Source organism: Hyperoodon ampullatus (assembly GCF_949752795.1).
Source record: "Hyperoodon ampullatus genome assembly, chromosome: 17".
Lineage (NCBI taxonomy): Eukaryota > Metazoa > Chordata > Mammalia > Artiodactyla > Ziphiidae > Hyperoodon > Hyperoodon ampullatus.
In genome coordinates this window covers 60,022,883-60,044,580 of record NC_136930.1, presented here as the reverse complement: position 1 = coordinate 60,044,580, position 21,698 = coordinate 60,022,883, and the positions used below count along the sequence as shown (strand labels likewise).

Below are 21,698 nucleotides of genomic sequence, written 5' to 3'. Positions count from 1 at the left end.
ATACCTTAAGTAATTATCCATACCTCCCCTCTTATAGTTTCTCCAACACTTTTGCCCAAATTAGCACTTTTCCTTCAGAGAACACAAAAAAATATCCTTACATCTGTTATCTTCAATGGCGAAGAAAGGAAGAGGACTCAAACCTATGACCTTTGAATGTGCTCACCTTCTAACTAGCTCCATTTCTTTCTGGCACAGCTGTTTCCCGTATCTGTTACTCCAATCCCCTTTACCATCTACACTCCACCCCTACCATCCCCACCGACACTGGACTTTCTATTCTGTTCCACTAGTCTACATGTCTACCTCTTAGGATATTTTTTTTAAACAAAACTATGAACAGAAAAGAAAAAACATCTCCCTGGCCCTTTTAAACATTTTACATATGACTGTCTTAAGTAATTTACAGGGCTGCTTCTAAGTATCTTTTATTCACATTACACATGTGCTCCCCGATCTGACGCCTGCCTATCTACCTAGTCTCATGTCCTACTATTCTCAGCTACATACCAACAATTAATGACGTTCTTGACATTTGCCAAACCTGCCAGGTTCTATTGGCCTCTATCCTTTTAACATGCTGTTTTCCCTTCCAGGAATGTCCCTGTCCTGGAACTTACACCTTCACATCTCAGTTCAAACTCCTAGCATCACCCCCTGCCGCCTCTCTCAGTTCAAACATTAAGAACTCTGTGAAGTGCTCTGCCTGACCACTGGTTTCTCTCAAAGTTAAGTGGGGGTAAGATCTACCTCATAAAATTGTCAAAAAGATTAAATGTGAGTGTATGTTACAACACCTAGCACACAGACTAGCACTCTCTCCTAGGGGCTTTCCGTCCTATGCACTTGAGCAGTGTGCAAAATACAATCGATTGCTTTTTATTCCCACTGCTCACTATAGTGTAAGTTGATGTTCACTGCAATTTTTTAGATTTCTAATGCCTGGAGCAAAAGTACTCAATATCTGTTGATGCTACACCTTTAACTTACACTATGTTATATGTCAATTATATCTCAATAAAGCTGGAAAAAAAATTGTTGTCGAAATAAAACTTTCAGTGCCTATCATCACACTGGGAACTGGGATCACACAGCAATTGATAAAAGTGACAACACTGAGCAGCTCTGTTATAATGCTAAGACCGTGGTACTACAATTCTCTTCAGAAGCTTACATTTTTTAAAGATAACTATTTTTGGGGCTTCCCTGGTGGCGCAGTGGTTGAGAGTCCACCTGCCGATGCAGGGGACACGGGTTCGTGCCCCAGTCCGGGAAGATCCCACATGCCGTGGAGCGGCTGGGCCCATGAGCCATGGACGCTGAGCCTGTGCGTCCGGAGCCTGTGCTCCGCAACGGGAGAGGCCGCAGCAGTGAGAGGCCAGCGTACCGCGAAAAAAAAAAAAAAAAATGCATTTAGTACACCTAAGCTACCAAACATCATAGCTTACCCTAGCCTACCTTAAGTGTGCTCAGAATACTCACATTAGCCTACAGTTGGGCAAAATCATCTAATACGGAGTCCATTTTATAGTAAAGTATTGAATATCTCATGTAATTTATTGAATACTGAAAGTGAAAAAGAGAATGGCTATGTGGGTACAGACTGATTCTAAGCACATCACTTGTTTACCTTTGTGGTCACGTGGCTGACTGGGAACTTTGGCCTGCTGCTGCCCGACACCACGAGAGAATATGGTACCACATATCCCTAACCCGGGAAAAGGTCAAAATTCAAAGTCCTGTTTCTATTAAATGTGTATCACTTTTGTACCTTCATAAAGTCAAAAAAATTGTATATTTTGTGACTTTATAGAACTTAATCAGAAAAACATTAAACTTCTGTTTTAAATGAGTTTCAAAGTGAAAATGAAAAAATTATATTTAAAACTCCTTTTTAGGTTTCTACTACAGATAATATACTTCTTCAGCATTGCCTACACAGTCCTTGAAACTGTCCCCCCGAAAGATCTAGCCCACCTATGTCGTTTCCAGAGGAATAGCTTCCATGGCTTTCTGTCTCCTCCAGGGACAGTATCTTGAACGATGCTAGAGGAGTAGAACCTGGCTGAGTAGAGATCATTCCTCTGAATCGTGTTACCGTCCATGTCCGGACATGATTATTATCTGCACAAACTGATACAAGATGCTTCTCTGAGAGCATGATTTTTGTGACGGGACTTCGGTGAACTGTGAAGGTCTGAAAAAGCTGAGGGCCTGACCCAACCGTCTCTGGGTGCTGCACAATTACTCGTACAGCTCCAGAGCTCGTACCATAGGCAATCTCAATCCAGTTACCACTGACACTTGTTTTGGGTGTGAGGTAAACACTCAGAGCAGTAATAGCATCATTTGAAGGATCATGATAAAGTTCAGTGACAAGAAGATCATTATCCTTCATTCGCAAAGGGAACTTCTGCATATCTATATAATATATTGATCCATTGTTACATCCCAGTAGAAGGAACGACCCAGCAGTGTCATAACTAGTTATAGGAACAACGTCTTGAACCTGCCAGTGCTGGGTGACAGCATTCCACACTCCCACTTTCCCTGTATGACTTGTGGCTACCAACTGGTTACCGATGAAGAAGAGAGCGTCTACAGGAACACCAAGGCTGAACACGCCAATTTCACTTCCACTTCCTCCATCTTGGACACTCCATAAGATGATGCTACTCTCTGAGGCAACGGCGACCATTTTGTCTTTGTCTCCATGTGGACCTCCAACCACTTTTGCATTTAAAGCTACTCGTTCAATAGTCCAATCCAAATATGGGCTTGTAAACACTTGTTGCCATCCTGAAGATTCTTTGATTCTGTAACACACAGCAAAATGGGCATACGCAGCTACAATCCAGTTGTGATGGCCAGCTACTATTAGTACCTTTCGTGGATCCACAGGAAATCCTAGCCTAACAGTCTCTTCTCCAGTTCCAGAGAGAACAGGCTGTGTACCATTTCCTCGAGCTTCACCTTCTGTAAAATTTAGTCCATTTCTAGAATCAGCAGAAGATCTAGTAGTGTTGTTTATTTTACGACTAGGAATACCTGGTGGAGGCAAGTAACCATGAAAAAGGACACTGCCACAAGATGAACGCTCCAGTTCTTCACATAAGAGAAGCCTTCTTACTAATGGAGTGATTCCATAAAATTCTGCTTCATGCCTGAGAACATTAATACTCACTCCCCTTAAGTCTAGTTCTTTGGTCCGAAGAAAATTTAAAATGGGTGCAAACGCTGCTGGATCTCTATCAATAAATATAGCACCAGTTTCATCCCTAAGTGTTGAAATTCTTCCACTCAGCAAACTGGAAAAAAAAGAATCTGGAATCCACATAAGTGTTTGTCTTGAGGTACTAAACCTGGTGCCCCCCACGTTCAGTTGCACGATCTCGCCGCTGCCGGCCGCCGCCGCGGCGAAGCTGCCGCAGTGCCCTCCCGACATGTCCGGCGGCTCCGGCAGCACCCGCCGCCCTCCCTCCCCGGCCGGGGCCGTCGAGCCCGCGGCGGGAGCCCGAGGCGGAGGCAGCGGCGGCGGCGGCGGCGGCGGCGGCTGCAGGGCCAGCAGGGCTGCGGGCGCCGGGGGGCGGGCGGCGCGCGGAGCCTCCCCCACGTTCTCGGCGACCGGGCGGGGCTGGCGGGCGTCCGCCTCTTCCCCTCCGCTCCCGTGGCGCGGGAAGGCGGGCGGGCCTCCACCTCTCGTAGCCTCCAGGCCGCCCAGCCGTGGCCTGCCGTCAGCTCTCCGCTGCCCCCCTCGCAGCCGCTGCGGCCGCAGCGCCGGCTGATTCACATTTTTATACAGCAGAAACTAACACACCATTGTAAAGCAATTATACTCCAATAAAGAGGTTAAAAAAAATCACTCTTGAAAATCCCTTTAATCTCCCATAAAATGCAGTTCTCCTCCATGTCTCAAGAAGTCCAGCATTACTGTTCTTTTTCAAGCTTTAACACTGATACACAGATTGCTACTTCTTCAGCTGAGTCCCCTGGTTGTCTGCTTGCATTTGGACACTGTGTGCATGAGAAATGCATGCAGAAGTGCATTCAGTGCAGCCAGATGATCCAAAGTACAAGAAACACGGGGGGTAACTAAGTCTAACCCAGGAAACAATAGATTTCCTTTCTTGTCTCATGCTCTCACTGGGTCATACATATGCCCAGGAATGGAATGGGAGAGATGGGATTTACCACATTATTTAAATTGTTCTCTCAGTCATTTACTTAATTATCTTCCTTTTTGGTTGAGTGAGTATAGCTGAATTTGTCTAAATAAAGTTAAAGTCACAATATTCAATTCCTCTGCATAGTCAACCGGATGCACAGTTCTTGGCCACTATGCTAATCTCACTCTACCATTGGCCAGGCACTGGGTGAGGAGATGGCAGAAAACCATGGTGAACATTAGGGTATAGTGGACCTTTTGGTTCCGGATCAGAAAATTGAGAGCACATCACCAATTTGGGGCTTTTCACAGGTGTATCAGGTGAATACAGTAGTTTCCATTTTGATAATTTCTCTCTCTCTGTTTTTCTCAACAGGCTGGTCCATTCAGGTCCAGGGAAAGGATCACCCCAGGCTGGTGTAGATCTGTCCTTTGCAACACGAACTGGTACCAGGCAGGGTATTGAAACGCATCTCTTCAGGGCTGAGATCAGCAGGGACCTCTCACATTGGACAAGGAGCATAGTACAGGGGTGCCATAACTCAGCTGAACTCACTATTGAAGTCACCACAGGTGAGCGTTGTTGGCTTTGGTTTTGTGATGTCACATCCTTATGGAAAGAATGCACCCTCTACTCCACCACAGCCTCAAAATTGTTTCCATTACTGGCCATTTGGGGTACTTAAAATTCCAGAGATAAACTTAAATTCCAGAGGTAAATTTAAAATTCTTCTAAATTAAGGCACTGAATGCTCTACTAACATGGAACCTAGGGGTTTGATTGTGAAAAGCTTTATCTCATCTTCATTCAGGAGAAGTGGGTAACTTGGATAGTCAGATGTCATTTCTACCATGGTAGACAGTGCAAATCTAGAACATTTCCATCATGTAGAAAGCCCTGATGGTATCTGCTCTAGATGAACAGGATTTTCCCACAAGACCTCTAAGGTTGTGAAATAAATGAAATAGAAACCAAGAAAACAATACCAAAGATAATGAAATTACAAGCTGGTTCTTTGAAAAGATAAACAAAATTGATCAACCTTTAGCCAGACTCATCAAGAAAAAAAGGGAGAGGACTCAAATCGATAAAATTAGAAATGAAAAAGGAGAAATTACAACTGACACCACAGAAATACAAAGGATCATACTACAAACAACTATATGCTAATAAAATGGAGAACCTGGAGGAAATGGACAAATTCTTAGAAAGGTACAACCTTCCAGGACTGAACCAAGAAGAAATAGAAAATATGAACAGACCAATCACAAGTAATGAAATTGAAACTGTGATTAAAAATCTTCCAACAAACAAAAGTCCAGGACCAGATGACTTCACGGGCAAATTCTGTCAAACATTTAGAGAAGAGCTAACACCTAGCCTTCTGAAATTGAACACTCCCAAGCTCATTCTACAAGGCCACCATCACCCTGATACGAAAACCAGACAAAGATACTACAATAAAAGAAAATTACAGACCAATATCACTGTTGAACATAGACACAAATATCCTCAACAAAATACTAGCAAACAGAATCCAGCAACACATTAAAAGGATCATACACCATGATCAAATGGGATTTATCCCAGGGATGCAAGGATTCTTCAATATACGCAAATCAATCAATGCAATACACCATATTAACAAAATGAAGAATAAAAACCATATGATCATCTCAATAGATGGAGAAAAACTTCTGACAAAATTCAACACCCATTGATGATAAAAACTCTCCAGAAAGTAGGCATAGGGAGAACCTACCTCAACATATGGCCTCAAAGGCCACATACGACAAACCCATAGCAAACAGAGGAATGGATAAAGAAGATGTGACACATATATACAATGGACTATTACTCAGCCATAAAAGGGAACGAAATTGTGCCATTTACAGAGACATGGATGGACCTAGAAACTGTCATACAGAGTGAAGTAAGTCAGAAAGAGAAAAACAAATATCGTATATTAATGCATGTATGTGGAATTTAGAAAAGTGGTTCAGATGAACCTATTTGCAAAGCAGAAATAGAGACACAGACATAGAGAACAAACGTGTGGACACCAAGTTTGGGGGTGGGATAGATTGGGAGATTGCGATTGACGTATGTACACTAGTGTGTATGAAGTAGATGGCTGGTGAGGGCCTACTGTATAGCATGGGGTGGGGGGAAAGATGGTAAAATCTGTTTGAAGGACATATATTAAGTTAACCTTAAAAATGCACTCCAATATACATTAGATGCAGACAAATACTGTTTGACTCCACTTACACGAGGTATGTAGAATAGCCAAATTCATAGAGTCAGAAAGTACATTGGTAGATGCCAGGGGCTGGGAGGTGGGCAGGGGAGGGGGAATGGGGAGTTAGTGTTTAATGGGGACAGAGTTTCCATGTAGGAAGGTGATAAATTTGGTGGATGGATGATGGTGAGAGTTGCACAACGATGTGAATATACTTAGTGCCACTGAACTGGTTAAATAGTTAAATATGGTTAGAATAGTATATGGTTAAATATGGTTAAAATAGTATGTTTTATATTACGTAACTTTTACCACAATAAAAAAAATTCTTTTAAAAAGAATTAATTAAGAGGAGTATAAATCCTTTCTCCATCTCTGCTCTGAAGCAGAGCTATTCCTCTATCCTAAACGAATATCTGTCTCTTGAGGTGCCTGAATTAGGTGTTTCACCCAGGGAGGGATGCCATATAAAAACAAGACATTTTGTGTTTACTTTAGGTTAAAATAAATTAAGTTGGCCTTAAAAAAAAAAAAAAAGACCTCTTAGGTACAGTGTTTCCAAACTGTAGTCACACTGAAAACAACAAAAACAAAGTTTTTTAGTTGTACCCTCAGAAGCCTCCGATTGCTGACACCATCCCTAGAGATTGTGACGCAGCAGTTCTGGGGCGGGGCCTGAGAATCTGCATCTAGTACGATACCAGGCAGTGCTGATGCTGCTGGTCCGTGGACCACTCTGTGTGCAGCACTGCACTAGGGTGCAACTTCCTCCAGCACCCAGGATTCTAAAGGATGGGACCCACGTCAACATGTAGTAGGGTTTCTCCACATTTCCTTTACTGGTGCAAACATGAAAAACCAGATGTTTTGTAGAATTTCTGCTGCAGCATCTCTGAGATAATCACTGTCTTTTAAAAATTATCCTGAAACTAGTTAGTACCCCCAATATTTTCCAACATTGTTGAAAATGTCTCTCAGAGTGTTACTGAAGTTTTTATTTTTGACGCCTACTCTGTATGGCACGAAAAAGTAGTTTCAAACCTGAGAGTTGGAAAAAGCTCAAGTCACCTGAAAACTAAATTTAATGAAGTTATACGTGTAATTGCAGAGAAGTCCAGACTCCTTGCAACAACTTCTGGGGTGTTCTAGAAGAGAATGAAGATGGCCAAAGGGGTTTGGTTTAGTTTACATTCCACAAATTTCATAAAATCCTTCTCTCAGTAAGCTGAACTCTACTTTGACAGGAAAACAATGAGGCTGTTAATAGACCAGCCAAAGGAGAATAACAAAGAATTGTGTGGACTGAGCTAGCTGGGTGGTGGGAGAGAAGAAATTACGGAAATGGCCAAAGGTGCAGTCCAATTTCAAATGGAAAGATGCCTGCAGAGAGTTGGGGGGAGGGGCTTATGTTTTAATCAGAGCTTCAATTAACTTGATAATGGGTTCAATTTATCCTGTGTAGATTAAGACCGTCTTCAGATAACTGATTACATTATATAAAGGCCATGAATACCACTTTAGGTCAATTAAAATGAAAAGTACCCACAGTCAATTAATTCAAACCATCCAGTGGCACAGCTTTCTAATTCAAACATAGAGGAAGGGGGAAAAAAAACATGTTTAGAGCTCAGGTGCCCACATATTCTGCAGATGTTAGAAGTGAAAACTTTCAAAAACGAGGATTCGAGATGGGAAGTCATAACTACATGTATGCCGTGTCTATGTTATGTTTTGGTCATCCTTGAACTGGACGGGTGGCAGGGGTCTAGGGCCCTTCTGAGAGGATAACTTAAGACTTGCTAAGGGGCTCCTCCCAGGACTCATTAGAGAATGCACCTTTGGAAAATATCAACCCTTTGTTACAAGTTGAAAGATGGCTGCGGTCAGTCGGAGGAAGGGGTATATGTTTTAACCAATTAAAAGCCACCTCATTCTGTGGGCAGATAGACACTCTGTTTCTTCCCCCAAACTCTGAGGGGCTCCCCCCACCCCAGTTATTAGTCTGAGAGCCTCTTCGCCAAGATCCCTCCCCACACGCCTCCGTGTCCTGAGCACCAGAGCATGAGAAGGCTGTACGAGACAGACTGGAAGGAAAGAACTTGAATTTTGAAATCTAAACCACTGGGTTGTGACACGTTCACCTCTCTGAGCTTTGCTTTTATCACCTATAATTTTAAGCTAAGGTCCTGCTTCTAAAGTGTGCTGAGGTGAAATTCAGTTTGGTTTATAAAGCTGAGCTGAGCTAAAGATGGTAGAGAGTAATCAATACTGCCTATGTCCTCCTATCCCCAAAGAGCTTTCAGATGTATATGAAGACCAGAGCCAGTTGACTTGCCAGGGCCTGTTAAATGTGGTGTTTTGTGAGGCAAAAAAATCCAATCTGATACTTTTGCTTTTTTTTTTTTTTTTTGGCTGAGCGGCTTGCGAGATCTTACTTCCCTGACCAGGGATAGAACTGGGGGCTGGCAGTGAAAGTGCCAAGTCCTAACCACTGGACCGCCAGGGAATTCCCTCCAGAACTTTTTTTTTTTTTTTTTTTTTTTTTTTTTTGTGGTACGTGGGCCTCTCACTGTTGTGGCCTCTCCCGTTGCGGAGCACAGGCTCGGGACGCGCAGGCTCAGCGGCCATGGCTCACGGACCCAGCCGCTCCGCGGCATGTGGGATCTTCCCGGACCGGGGCACGAACCCGCGTTCTCTGCATCGGCAGGCGGACTCTCAACCACTGCACCACCAGGGAAGCCCCCCTCCAGAACTTTTTGATTAAGGGTTTAAACACTCACAAGTCTTCCTAATGGGAACTTGGAATCAGGTGGCAGTCCCCCTGTCCAGCTCATAATCTGAGAGTGCTGGTCTCTTTTCCTAAACGCAAGGTGGACCACAGATAAATGCTGGCACCTAACCTGATCAAAAGGTTTTACTTTTGTTCTGTTGGATCAGAGGGCACTTTGTGGACACCAGCTGAGGATCCTGAATACCACACTGGACAGAGGGAGGAAACAGCATCCTTCACCGAAGGTGCCACACCTGACATCGATCTACAACAGCAGCTTTTCCAGGACCCAAGACGATCAGATCATCAGGGAAACTCCAAAAGCACTTCTTTCTGTTTATAAAATGAGCTTTATTCAACTTTTTTAAAATTAAAAATCAGGTTATTTTTTTTTTCACTACTCACTCCTGACTTCTTACATGTGTTTTTGTTAACTTGGGTAATGTCACTGGGGGATTGCTTGCTTCTTTCACCAGGTGGTAGACATGGCGTTGATTGATCGATCAATCGATTGATTGATTGTGTGTGTGTTGACGATGATCAGAGGTAGCTTGCTCTAAATCAAATGTTTTTTCCAGCTTGATACAAGGCCATTGGAACACCCATCTCCCTACATACATGTTGTCAGATGATCATATAAGGGCTAGAGCCCAGACAAAATTCAGTAAATCCCAGCAAAAGGAATTTCTTTCAGTTTATTTCCCTTAGTTTCAAAGGGCAAGTTAAATTACCATATGACAATCAATCTAAGGAGAATATTTTCATGCATGATTATTAATTTTTAACTTTAGGAAGAAGTTGGTGGCTGGGCCCTGGGTTTGGGGAGACTAGAAGCTTAAGTGCCTGGAAAATGGATGGGCTTCCACTGTTCATACTCCTGTCTCCCTCTGTCTCTCTCAGCTTGCACCTATAAAAACCAGGAGTGCCAGTTGACCATACATTATGAGAATGGATTTTCTATTACCACTGAACCACAGGAGGGTGTCTTTCCCAAGACAATCATACAGGCTCCTTATGAAAAGCTGAAAATGTCTTCAGATGATGGAATCAGGATGCTGTATTTAGATTTTGGAGGCAAAGATGGAGAGCTTGTAAGTACACTTTTCTTTAGACAGTGTGGTTTCGTATATTTTGTCTTGCAATACACCCATTATGGCCTGCAAACATAATGCTGCCTGTATTTATTTAGCATTTGACTATTTACAAAGTACTTATAGGTTCATGTCTTAATTGAACCTTTAAAAACAGTGAGGGGATCCAATTTTTTCACAGTTCTTTACTTTGGTCTCATTTTCCATGGGAATATTACAGAAATATTTGAATCAAAGGAAAGGATCCTTTACAAAGTCAGCATTAAATTCTTTTCAGAGAGGGTCCCACCAGCTTTAAGATATACCATTAATTGTTTTAAAAGTATCAAGCACCTGATCTAACCTGGGCATTGTGCTAGGTGTCAGGGATGTAGGGATGTAAAACACCAGTCCTGGCAGCCTGGGGGGTCTCAAAGGAGCAGAGAGCATGAAGAGTACAGACGGGGAGGGGGTGGGAAGCGGCAGAGTGGAGGGGGCAGTGAGGAAACCCAGCAAAACTGGTCAACTCTACCCGAGTGGAGAGAGGGCCAGACAAGGACCCAGAAGTTTTGAGCTCATATCAAAAAGCGTCCAACAAGATCAGCAAGTTTGTCAGTCAACGTAACATTTATACTTCTCATATCATTGCAAATTGCCCATGTATTTAAAATCATGGTTTCCTGTGATCGTTACTGCCTACCATAGTGAAAAAATGTTACTCTAGTTCCACTGAAGGGTGAAAGTGGCACATTCTTCTACTTTCTAGCAAGTATAGTTCTCAAGAAGACATAGCATCTCATTTAAGCTGTGGAATGTAGAACTTCAAACAGGACCTTGATTTGGAACAACTAGTCTCTGTCTAGGTCCTTCCTAGTCAACAAATATCTGTTGACCCACACTTGATAACGGGGACAGGGGATATATAAAATGCAGAGATAAACCTCAATTTTAAAGATCTAGTCATTTTAACTCAGCTACTGGCCTTGCACAATTCTCCCTCTCCCTACTCCCGTCTCTCTGAAGGAAAGGGCCAGGGCCACACTTGAAAGAGCATAGGAGCCTGAAATCTCAAAGTTTCAGCACCACTGTCCTAGATCATGCAATACTACTAGCCCCAGTGCAGTACCACGTTTCTTCCTATGGGTGTCACAGGAGTCATAATGAAGTCAGTGCCCTGTGGCTGACAGGTGATCTGAACTCACTTTCTGAGAACAATTTCCAGCCAGTCATTTTCCTAACCTTTAAAATGGATCCGCAGAATTTTATAGAATTTTGTTGTTTATTTGTGTGTTCAATCAGTAAATTCAGCCTGAAGCACCAGTTTGGAAAGAAGAAAGTGGTTGGAAAGTCCATTTTGCTGAGAACGCTTCTGGTTCAGTTGCTGCTCTATCCATCATCCAGCTGTGCACTTTTTCCTAAGGGTGACTACTTCCTAGCAGCAGGGAAAAGAACAAGAAACAGTCTCCTGTTTTATCCATGGCTTGAAAATCCAAGGCTATTTTTGCCCATGAGGAAAAAATCACTTATGTCTAAATTTCAGCCTTTCTGCCTCTAATTACGACCTGACTTGAAAGACTTAGGAAGGACTGATTTTTTGCTGCCAATATATTAGGCTGAGAAGCTCAAGTTCAGACACAGCTCCCCCAGGGTCTAGCTATGCAACCCCCAGAGGCAGGTGCCAGGGAGGAGGAAAGGAACAGAGGTGAGCTGTACAAAATGCAATAAACTGAGGGTCAGGAGACCCTAGCTCTCTTTCTGAGTGTGGAACTAACTCACCAGTTGTCTTGCGCAAGTCCTTTTATTTCTCTGGATCTGAGTATCCATAAAATACAGGGACTGAAGTAGATAATCTTTAAGGTTACTTCTAAGAGTTGCATTCTGTTAGTGAAATAGAATATGGTGATTAAGCCCAGACTCTGGCATCAGATAGACCTGCGTTTGAGTCCATGCTTTCTCTTTACTGCAAGATCTATGATCTCAGAAAGTTTTATAACTTCTCCAAATCTTAGTTTCCCATATAAAACATAGAGATAGTAACAATAGCTACGTCATAGTGATTTTGTGAAAATTAAATAAGATAGTATATAGAAAATATTTAACACAGCACCTGGTTCATGCTAAATACAACTTAACTTTGCTGGATGCTAAATACAACTTAACTTTGCTGGATGTTATTTTATGATCAGGTTGTTATTCCCCAACTGTGTCATCATCAGAACAGAATTGGGGACAGTGGATGAGAATTGGGAGCAACACACTCAGTGCTCCTGAATTAGGTCAGGTGATAAAAATTCAGCCTATTAGGCTCTGACCACATGCCAGCCCAGTAGGAACACACGGAGAAAGATAAAACTTTAGAGGGGGTCTTAACAGACACGTGATGTACGTGATTACAACAATCCATGAGTATAGGACAGTGAGGACACAGCTGCTTCAAAACCTGGGTTCTGCATTTTATGGTTTATAAGGAATTTTCACATACAGTATCTCATTTTAATACTCTACCCGCTGTGAGTTAGATAGGCCTGGGAAAAATTTTCAGTGACTTGTCCAAGGTTATGTACACATCTAAAATGTGTTAGAACCAGGACTCAAACCTATGATGTGAAATTTAGTACTGCTTCATACTGTACCTAATCCAACGTAAATAATATCACTATCGTGATACCAAAAATCAATGGTTTAGACAGTCAAGAAGGGCAGCACTGGGGCTTCCCTGGTGGTGCACTGGTTGAGAATCTGCCTGCCAGTGCAGGGGACACGGGTTCGTGCCCTGTTCTGGGAAGATCTCACATGCCACGGAGCAACTGGGCCTGTGAGCCACAACTACTGAGCCTGCGCGTCTGGAGCCTGTGCTCCGCAACAAGAGAGGCCGCGACAGTGAGAGGCCCGCGCACCACGATGAAGAGTGGCCCCCGCTCGCCGCAACTAGAGAAAACCCTCGCACAGAAACGAAGACCCAACACAGCCAAAAATAAATAAATACAAATAAATAAATAAACTTATAACACTGATATTTATGCTCTGGGTGTGTATAAATTTCACAGAACTTATTTTGGAAAAAAAGATATACGAGATGTAAGGAATAAGTTCAAAGAGTTATTTTTTTTATCTCACTGGGGCGCAAGGATTTAAAAACACAGTTGCTCCAGTTAACGCTTAAAAGCAGGAAGTGCACAGATCTGTTTGATGTGTAAATGGCTATTTTGTATCAAGCATTAGTTTAAAATCCTTCATATTCTCTTCTTTTTGAATTTCAGCAACTGGACCTTCATTCCTGCCCCAAGCCGATTGTTTTCATCATTCATTCCTTTCTGTCAGCTAAGATTACAAGGCTGGGGTTGGTGGCCTGACAGAGGAGCGAAATGCCTTTGAGAAAAGGAGGGCTGCGATGCCACCGAGAAGTGTCATATCAGACACCATTTGCAGTGACGCACGAGATGTAGAATGCCACTGTCAGCTTGAGATCCCAAGAGTCCGTGTAACAGTCCCAGACTCCTCTGTCAATTTCAGCAACTATAAAGGGTACCTTCAGAAAAATTCCACAACGACTATCAGAATAAAACTGTTTTTTTAGAACAGTAAAAGGGTAAAGAGGTGAGGCTGATTGGAAATACACAGCATAGCTTTTAAATAATGACAGTCAAGGACATGAACATTAGAACAGCATGTGCAGATCTTAATCATAGCAGTTTCTAGGCAACTGGTTCACCCAGGTAAGCAAGGGCTGTATAGATGAGAAATGGACATTTTTCACCTCTCCCCTCTCCACCCCAGTAATAAGGACCCGTTGTTTTATTGTGCTTTATTTCCGATTTCTAATTGAGTTGACTTTCGCTGGTAAGGAAAGAAAAGTACTTCAAATGGAAACCCACCTTTTATTTAAGTGTGAAACAGCTCTTACTTTTTCTTAATGAATTATCTTTCAATGATGTAGAATGATTCTGAAGTGTTCTTATTAGCATATGATGAGTGGGAATTAAATAAAGCATCAGATACTGATCTGAGCTGTAAGCTGGTGGATTCTGAGCCAAAGTAGACTGCTTAAATTGCAAAGCTTTGCTGAGGAGTCGTGTGCATGAAAGATGATTAATTCTGGGACTACACTCATACTCAAGGTCTGCTATCTGAGAGCCATGACTTATACCTTTATTTATAAAAGCAAATTATGGATTTTTTAAAAAGATTGTCAATGGATATATATATATATAAAAATCATGTCGGGGTTAACTAATTTTCCCCATTTTATGGTTTTCAGTGGAAGTACTGAGCAATTTATTGGCCCTTGTTTCTGCCTGTGCTTGTATGCATGCATTTTCAAGCAAGTAATAGAGCAGCCTTATATGATTCGGGTTAATGCTGGGTTTTACATAGAGAGCCAATGTTATAATCAAACCCATCAAACCCACCAACAGCTCTTTTGGAATTCCAGGGAAATAATATAATGACCTGATATTTTTCTACAAGAATATTTTCAGACATCGTACAGCATATTACTGATTTAACACTTTTGCTTTTTATCTTTCAAAACAAATTCACGGAAAACACACCTATTATTTGATTTTAAAGTCGCTTTTCTCAAATCTTGAAAATTAGCTCTAGAATTTCTGTATTTGTAACCGTTCTCTCCCCTATAGTTTTACATAGACAAATGTTCCAGGTTAGGTTTGTGTGTTATTTTTTTTCAGAACCGTATTTTAGCAAATACCTACGCAAAGAGCTTTAAAAAGTAAAACTTCTAAAAGAATGTGATTTTGTTCACTCAGATACATGTGTTTCTTGAGTTTTACTTTAGATCAGCATTTTATTTTAGATCAGTGTTTCCCCAAAGTAATACAAGTAACATGTAACACAAGTTCCAAGGGGCATTGATTGACTGGTGTTTTGTCAGGGGGCAATTAAAGGGATTGGTCATCAAAAATGTTTGTTCAATACTGAGTTTAAAAATGTTAAACAGATTTCATGATTGCAGGCTCCTCAAAGACTTTATTGCACATTGCGATTCTGCAAGGGGGGGCATCCTGTGTGCCATTCCTAATGCTTACCTACAGAACTCCTCTCTAAAGGAGCATCTTGTGAAGCTAGTGTTAAAACACACACACACAAAACAAAACAAAAAAAAACATTTTGGAAAACACAGCTTTAGGACACTGATTTTGCTTTGTTTCCTATTTTAAAATGCTAAAGAGTGAAGTCCCAGCCTGAATATTGTAGGAAAGCTTTGATGAATTGTAAATTGTAACGTACTCTTTCATTATATATTTTCAAAATCACTGGAATGTTGTTATACGAGAGAATTATACTTGTGTATTGTAAATAACATATTAAAATACATATATTAATGCCAATAGCTTAATTCAACAATGTGTAATCTAAGGTGCTCAGTACTACATGAAGTGTGAGTTAATTATTCATAATTTAGTTGCAGAGATCCTATTATATGTTTATAGACAAAATGATCATAATTACAAATATTTCTTCATCACTTGAGTTTTGGACTGATTAATATCTGGATGCGGGTCAACAGCAACTACATTCTCTGTGTTTATAAAAGTTTAATTTAAATATTTATATTTTAGAAAAATATATTTGAATAAAGTTAATGCATTTTCTGAATTAAAATGTGTTATTAGCAAGAAATAGAAAATTTTACTAAGAGAATTGTGTATATAAATCATTTTTCTTCCTCAGAGTTAAACTGTATCATATCAGAGCGGCTATGATGAATCAATTTAAATACTTATTTTTTTCTCATTCTGAATTCAACAGGTTATAAGTTTACACTGTGGATTTAATCTTGTTGATGTGTGTTATGAATGTTGTGAATAACACAAACTCATACATCTGGATCGTGCGTGAGTATGGTTAGCAAATCAACTGAGTGATTTTGGGGGGTTTGTTTTTGTCCAGTTCCCTCTGTGCTCTATCTGTTTCTTATTTGAATTGATGAATTATTAAACTCACAATGTCTGTCCTTTTAGGGGCAAACCAACACCAATGAATGATGTCTTAATCTATATTTTGTGGGAAGCTGCCCATTTGTTAGATGTGATTAGGTGAGCCCTTTGGTGTGGTGACATATCTTTAAACCATCCCATTGGAATTTAAAGAAAGCCAACAGGAAGATTGCTATCAATTTCTTTTTCTGACTTGAATTAAGTAGGAGGAACAAAACTATAAACCTATTCAAAAAAAACACTCAGGCAGAGACATTTCATTAATTCTATCAATTGATGCATTAAAATGCTGAAAAATGCATGTTTCTTTATCCAGATGCTTGTTGACCCTGATTGGTTGAAGTCAGAAGGAGGTCTTAATGGGCAGAAGGATTCTACTGAAATTAATGATCAGGGCCTTTCTGGCCCCTGTTACAAATACTCTATCTTGAGGGGATTGGAGTAGACTGGGGTAAGGGAGTAATTTTTGAATGTACCATGAGTTTAAAAAAAAAATGTGCCTATGTCTATAGCACTATGGATATCATGTAAAATTGATATATGAATTAAATAAATATTCATCTCTGAATATGGTGGGCTGGCTGGTGGTTTCCTAATAGCCACAGAGGGATATGGGAGTGTAAAGACACATCCTGTTAGTCTGTGCCTCCAAGACTGGCCTTGAAAGGTGCTAGTGGGTGGAGGTGGGGGGATGATGCCACTAGCAATTTTTGTGTGTGTTTTTGTGTGTAGAGTTCCAGGATGGGTCTTCACCTGGGGCTTAGGGCTTTCAACTCTTATTTTAACTAAATTTTCATGGGATTTTACCTGTACACCAAGCTCCAAATACTCAAATTCTCTGTAGAACTTGGTTCGTGTCTAAGTTACTTGTAATAAATGTAACAGGCTGGGGTTGAGAAGTCTTTTACTATTTGAAAATTTAGTAGTATTGAGATTTAGAACTGTAGAATCTGTTTTGAAGAGACTTCAGAGGTCATCAAGCACATTATTGCTCAAAGTTTACCTATAATTTTAGCAATACTACCTTAGTATTGATATTTTAGGATATGGAATTTGCTAGTAATATAGCAACATGGTGTATACATATAAAAATGAATGTACACCAATTATAACTTTTGGAAGAATCTGTACCACCACCACATACACTATAATCCAAGTACTACGTTTTGAGAAACACTGACCTTGTAGCATATGCCACTAAATTCAGGAATCTCTTCAATCCATTGTACTTGTTCATTCCACCTGAAATTGAAAATGTTCAGCTATGGGGAGGAGGCTCCTTATCTCCTGAGGCCAGCCATCCCATTGCCGGATGGCTAGAGTTGTTAGAAAGTTCTTACACTCGTAGAGCCAAAACTTAACGTCTGTGTCAATTTAGTCATCACCCTGTTCTACTCTAGAAAACACTGAAAGTCCAATCTTTACACAGGACACGTGAGTGTCCTGTATAAAAGACAAATCAAGGCTGGGGGCTCCTAGGTAATATAAAATGATCTGAAAATGGCTGTAAATAGGATATTTAAACTTCCTCATTTTTATCTTTAAAGAACCAATTGGCCAAGATTAAAGCTTCCACAGTACTTAGTGGTGGGAAGTGATGGGAAAACAGGCATTTATACACCCATTAGTAGGTATATATTTGGCAATAATTTGGAGGGCAATTTTGCAATATCTATAAAAATTTACAAATACATGTACCTTTTGACTTATGGGAATTTGTCCTACAGATATATTACAGAAGTGCACAAAGACTAATGTATAAAGATCATCTTTGCAGCAACATTCGTAACAAGAAGCTGAAAAGGTGAACGTGACCGTCGCTAGAGCTAAATAAATCATGGCTCACCGATGCATCAGAATATTCCGCAGCTGTTACAAAGAATGGTCCATCTAATATGGACAAAATTTCTAAATGCAAGTTCTGCAAAATGCAGATATAGATATAGATATAGATATTTAGATATACAGTCCATTTGTTCTTTAAAAAGAAGTGGTTCTCAAGAAGAACGGTACTGCGGGGCATTTGGAAGTCTGTGCTAGTGCTGTTGTCACAATGATGGGGCTGGGGTGGGGGAAGGGGTGCAGGAGTATGACACTATCAGGTTCTACAAGAGCAAACCGGAAGCTGCAAGATGCTCAAAGCCTAGGTCCTAGCTCACACCATGTCATTTATACCATATTCTACCAGTCAAAGCAAGTCACACTGCCAGCCCAGATGCAAGGACGAGGGAGACAGATCCAAAAGCCTAGGTTCTAGCTCACACCATGTCATTTATACCATATTCTACCAATCAAAGCAAGTCACACTGCCAGCCCAGATGCAAGGACGAGGGAGATAGAGAGACTCCAAAAGCCTAGGTTCTAGCTCACACCATGTCATTTATACTATATTCTACCAGTCAAAACAAGTCACACTGCCAGCCCAGATGCAAGGACGAGGGAGATATCATTAAGTTATATCACACTGTTAAGTGAAAAGCAGGCTATAAATTAATATACATATATACACACATCACACATATAAACACATGTACACAAACATACACACACGTATGACACCAATTTTGAAAATATTTTAAGCATAATGTTTAAAAATATTAACAGTGGTTACCTATAGACAAAAACAATGTTAGAATTTTTTTCCACTCTTTTTTGTATTTTCCACATTTTCCAGATTTTCTGCCATGGGAAAAGATATTTCTTTTCTGGGAGTCTGTACTTAGTCATTTTCACTGTGTCTTATTTTCGTAAGTTTTGCTCTTTCTTCATTTTTGATCCCAAGTAAACATGAATAGCTCAACAGTGGTGGCTCTAGGGCAGGGGTAAGGGAACATGGCTAACTGTGTGAATTTTCTTGCCAATATTTTCTAAATCAGGGGCCATCCAATAAATCATGCTTATTGGAACACATGAGAAAAACCACTGGCAATGTCTTACTTAAGACTCATTAATTTAAATAGGCCTAACAACAAAGACATTTACCAAGAAGTAAAGAAATATCTTTTTCTATTTATTGGAATAATTAAATAACCAAGAGTAAAATTTGTAAACATATGTAAAAATATTAACTTAAAAAATTAAAATATAGTAAAACTATAAAATAAGTATACAATTAAAAACACATTAAATGAGCAACCTCAAAACTATATAAATATAGGATATCTATGACATTCTTTAGAGATGTAATATCAATTCTTTGAATAAAGTTTGAAATTTGTTTGTAATTTTCAAACTATGGAAGGAAAAAGTAAATAATAGCTCTGTCCAATTTATAATTATCCAAAGAGAATGATTCTGTGTTATTTCTTGCTTGTCTTTTCTAATACCCATTCAATCACCTAGGGAGCAAAAAAATATGATTATGGTACATTTCTATTGGAAACACAAGTGATAGAAAAAGATATTGTTAAAACTTCAAAAGAGTATGGTACGAAATTTAAAGCAAAAAATAACCTGTCAAAATCTTAAAATATATATTATCTTGAAAATACATTTTACTAGCAGTTACCAGTGGGGACAGGGAAAGGGGAAGGGGCAATATAGGAGTATGAGATTAAGAAGTACAAACTATTATGTATAAAATAAGCTACAAGGATATATTGTACAACACAGGGAATAGAGCCAAGATTTTATAATAATTAAAAATGGAGTATAACCTTTAAAAATTGTGAATCACTATATTGTACACCTGTAACTTACATAATATTATACATCAACTATACTTCAATTAAAAAAAAAAATAAGGAAATGATTATCACACACAAAAAATCAGTAGAGCGGTTACCTCCAGAGGTGATGCAGTGGGATATGGTGGGGAAGGGATTCTTTAGGGGTTTCCAAGGTCCCCACAATATTTTATTTCCCAGGTTGAACAGTGAGTGATCCCAAGGATATTCTCTTTTAAAATTATTTTTTTTAATTGTATGTGTTTCTTTGCATATGTGTATACATATTACATGTTAGATCATGAATTTGTAAATGGAAAAAAAAAACCCCACATTTTATTTTCTTGCTCAAGAACACTTTTTGCTGAACTTCCGCTGCAGAATACAATAGTGTTCTCACTGGACAAAATGAAGGGTCTACTCTATTTTCTCACCTTTATTTGAAAATGTACTTTCAAAGCATCACTAAAAAGAAATTAAACTAAACTTTGAAAATAGCTAATCGAAATGGATTAATTTTTCCAGCTCTTTGGATTTTTTTTTTCTGTTTCTTTCTTAACATCAGTTTAGAAGCTCTTTTGTTAACAGAGAAATCTCTTAAATACTACTAAAGATTCTGCTTGCATAAGTCTATTATTAACTATTTTAAAGAGTGGTCATAGGGACAAAGTTGAAAAGACCACTCACTAATTCTTACTGCATATATTACAGCATCATAGCTACTAACCTGCAATAAAATAGCAATTTAATTGAATGTAGTTTCTTGGGAATAATTTATGTACCTGTACAACATTGTTGCTTGCTGTTTTCTTCATTTCTTCAAATAGACCCCTTGAAGTTTTAAGATCCTAAACATAACAAAATACAGCAGTTTAAATCTGCACATTAAATTACAGAGAACAAGTCATTATTAAATAAACTTGAGATGATCCTAAATCATTCTGTAAGTATCAAAGTGAAGAGGGAGATACTACAAAAAAATCAAAGTAACAGATTATAATTTAGTTCCATCCTGAAAGGTCAAAGTACTCTTAACCAAAATACATCCATATATACATAAATCCATGCCACTCTAATCTCAAATACTCAATGGCACTGACCAAACCTAAGCCCCATCCTCAACTATGAGTAGCTACATTAACTTCGTTACTCAGGAAATGAATATACAGTTTATATTTATTTTTCAGATAAAATAACTTTTTTTCTCTCTCTTCTTTTTGGCTATTTCATTCCACCACAAAGAGGGAATGACATAGGAAACAAAACTGAAATCTCTGACTTGTAAAAAGGTAATGACTATATCAAATTATATTATAAAAATTTTAAAATCCAATTGTATTAAAAAAAAAAGGAATCCTCTGCTGCACTTCCAAGCTATGTTCCATTGAAGTAGTCACTTTGAATTCTTTCAGCTCTTTCTCTTATTTATACCTTCATGTTTCTAAATAATAAGCTTATAATGTTATTTCGTGATTTAACAGTTCTAGACAGTGATTGCTGTTATCCTGGATTCAGGTCTGAATCCTCCCACCTCCCTTCTCTTCCTCTCAGTAACAGCTGCACCACAATTTTTTGATTAGTAAATAGTCAATGTTTGCATTTTATACCTAAGCAAATATAGTTCAATCCTGAGCTAAGTAATGTATAACGGTTATAATTTCTCTTTCATCTGTTTTGTTTATCCTGTAGTTGAACTACGTTTGCTTAGTTTTCCATGTGTATAATCCTACCCCCACCCCACAATGCTGTGAAAGACTGATTAAATGTACAGCAAAGTTCTTCAAACACTCAGGGATACTGGATAATCTCTCACTTCAGCTTTTCGTTT

General features: G+C 39.6%; 3 protein-coding genes across 4 annotated transcripts in view; 1 reads left to right on the top strand and 2 right to left on the bottom strand.

The window, feature by feature from the left end:
* The window catches only part of SNTB1 (syntrophin beta 1), a gene marked incomplete at both ends in the record, with an annotated part of 227,448 nt that extends 213,847 nt beyond the window's left edge, over positions 1 to 13,601 (top strand). The window contains 3 exons of the mRNA XM_079722735.1: positions 4,542 to 4,738; positions 10,079 to 10,269; positions 13,509 to 13,601. Of these exons, the coding sequence (XP_079578861.1) occupies positions 4,542 to 4,738; positions 10,079 to 10,269; positions 13,509 to 13,601 (481 nt within the window). The remainder of the gene's footprint in view (positions 1 to 4,541; positions 4,739 to 10,078; positions 10,270 to 13,508) is intronic.
* Positions 1,925 to 3,445, bottom strand: LOC307065635 (BTB/POZ domain-containing protein KCTD3-like; the record flags this gene model as incomplete). Its single annotated transcript, XM_079722527.1, has 1 exon — positions 1,925 to 3,445. The coding sequence occupies one exon, from the start codon at positions 3,443 to 3,445 to the stop codon at positions 1,925 to 1,927; it is 1,521 nt and encodes a 506-aa protein (XP_079578653.1).
* A 5,903-nt stretch (positions 13,602 to 19,504) lies between the features above and the next one.
* The window catches only part of MTBP (MDM2 binding protein), a gene marked incomplete at both ends in the record, with an annotated part of 69,222 nt that continues 67,028 nt past the window's right edge, over positions 19,505 to 21,698 (bottom strand). For both annotated transcript variants that reach the window (XM_079722555.1, XM_079722554.1), the window contains 2 exons: positions 19,505 to 19,543; positions 20,653 to 20,718. In XM_079722555.1, the coding sequence (XP_079578681.1) occupies positions 19,505 to 19,543; positions 20,653 to 20,718 (105 nt within the window). The remainder of the gene's footprint in view (positions 19,544 to 20,652; positions 20,719 to 21,698) is intronic.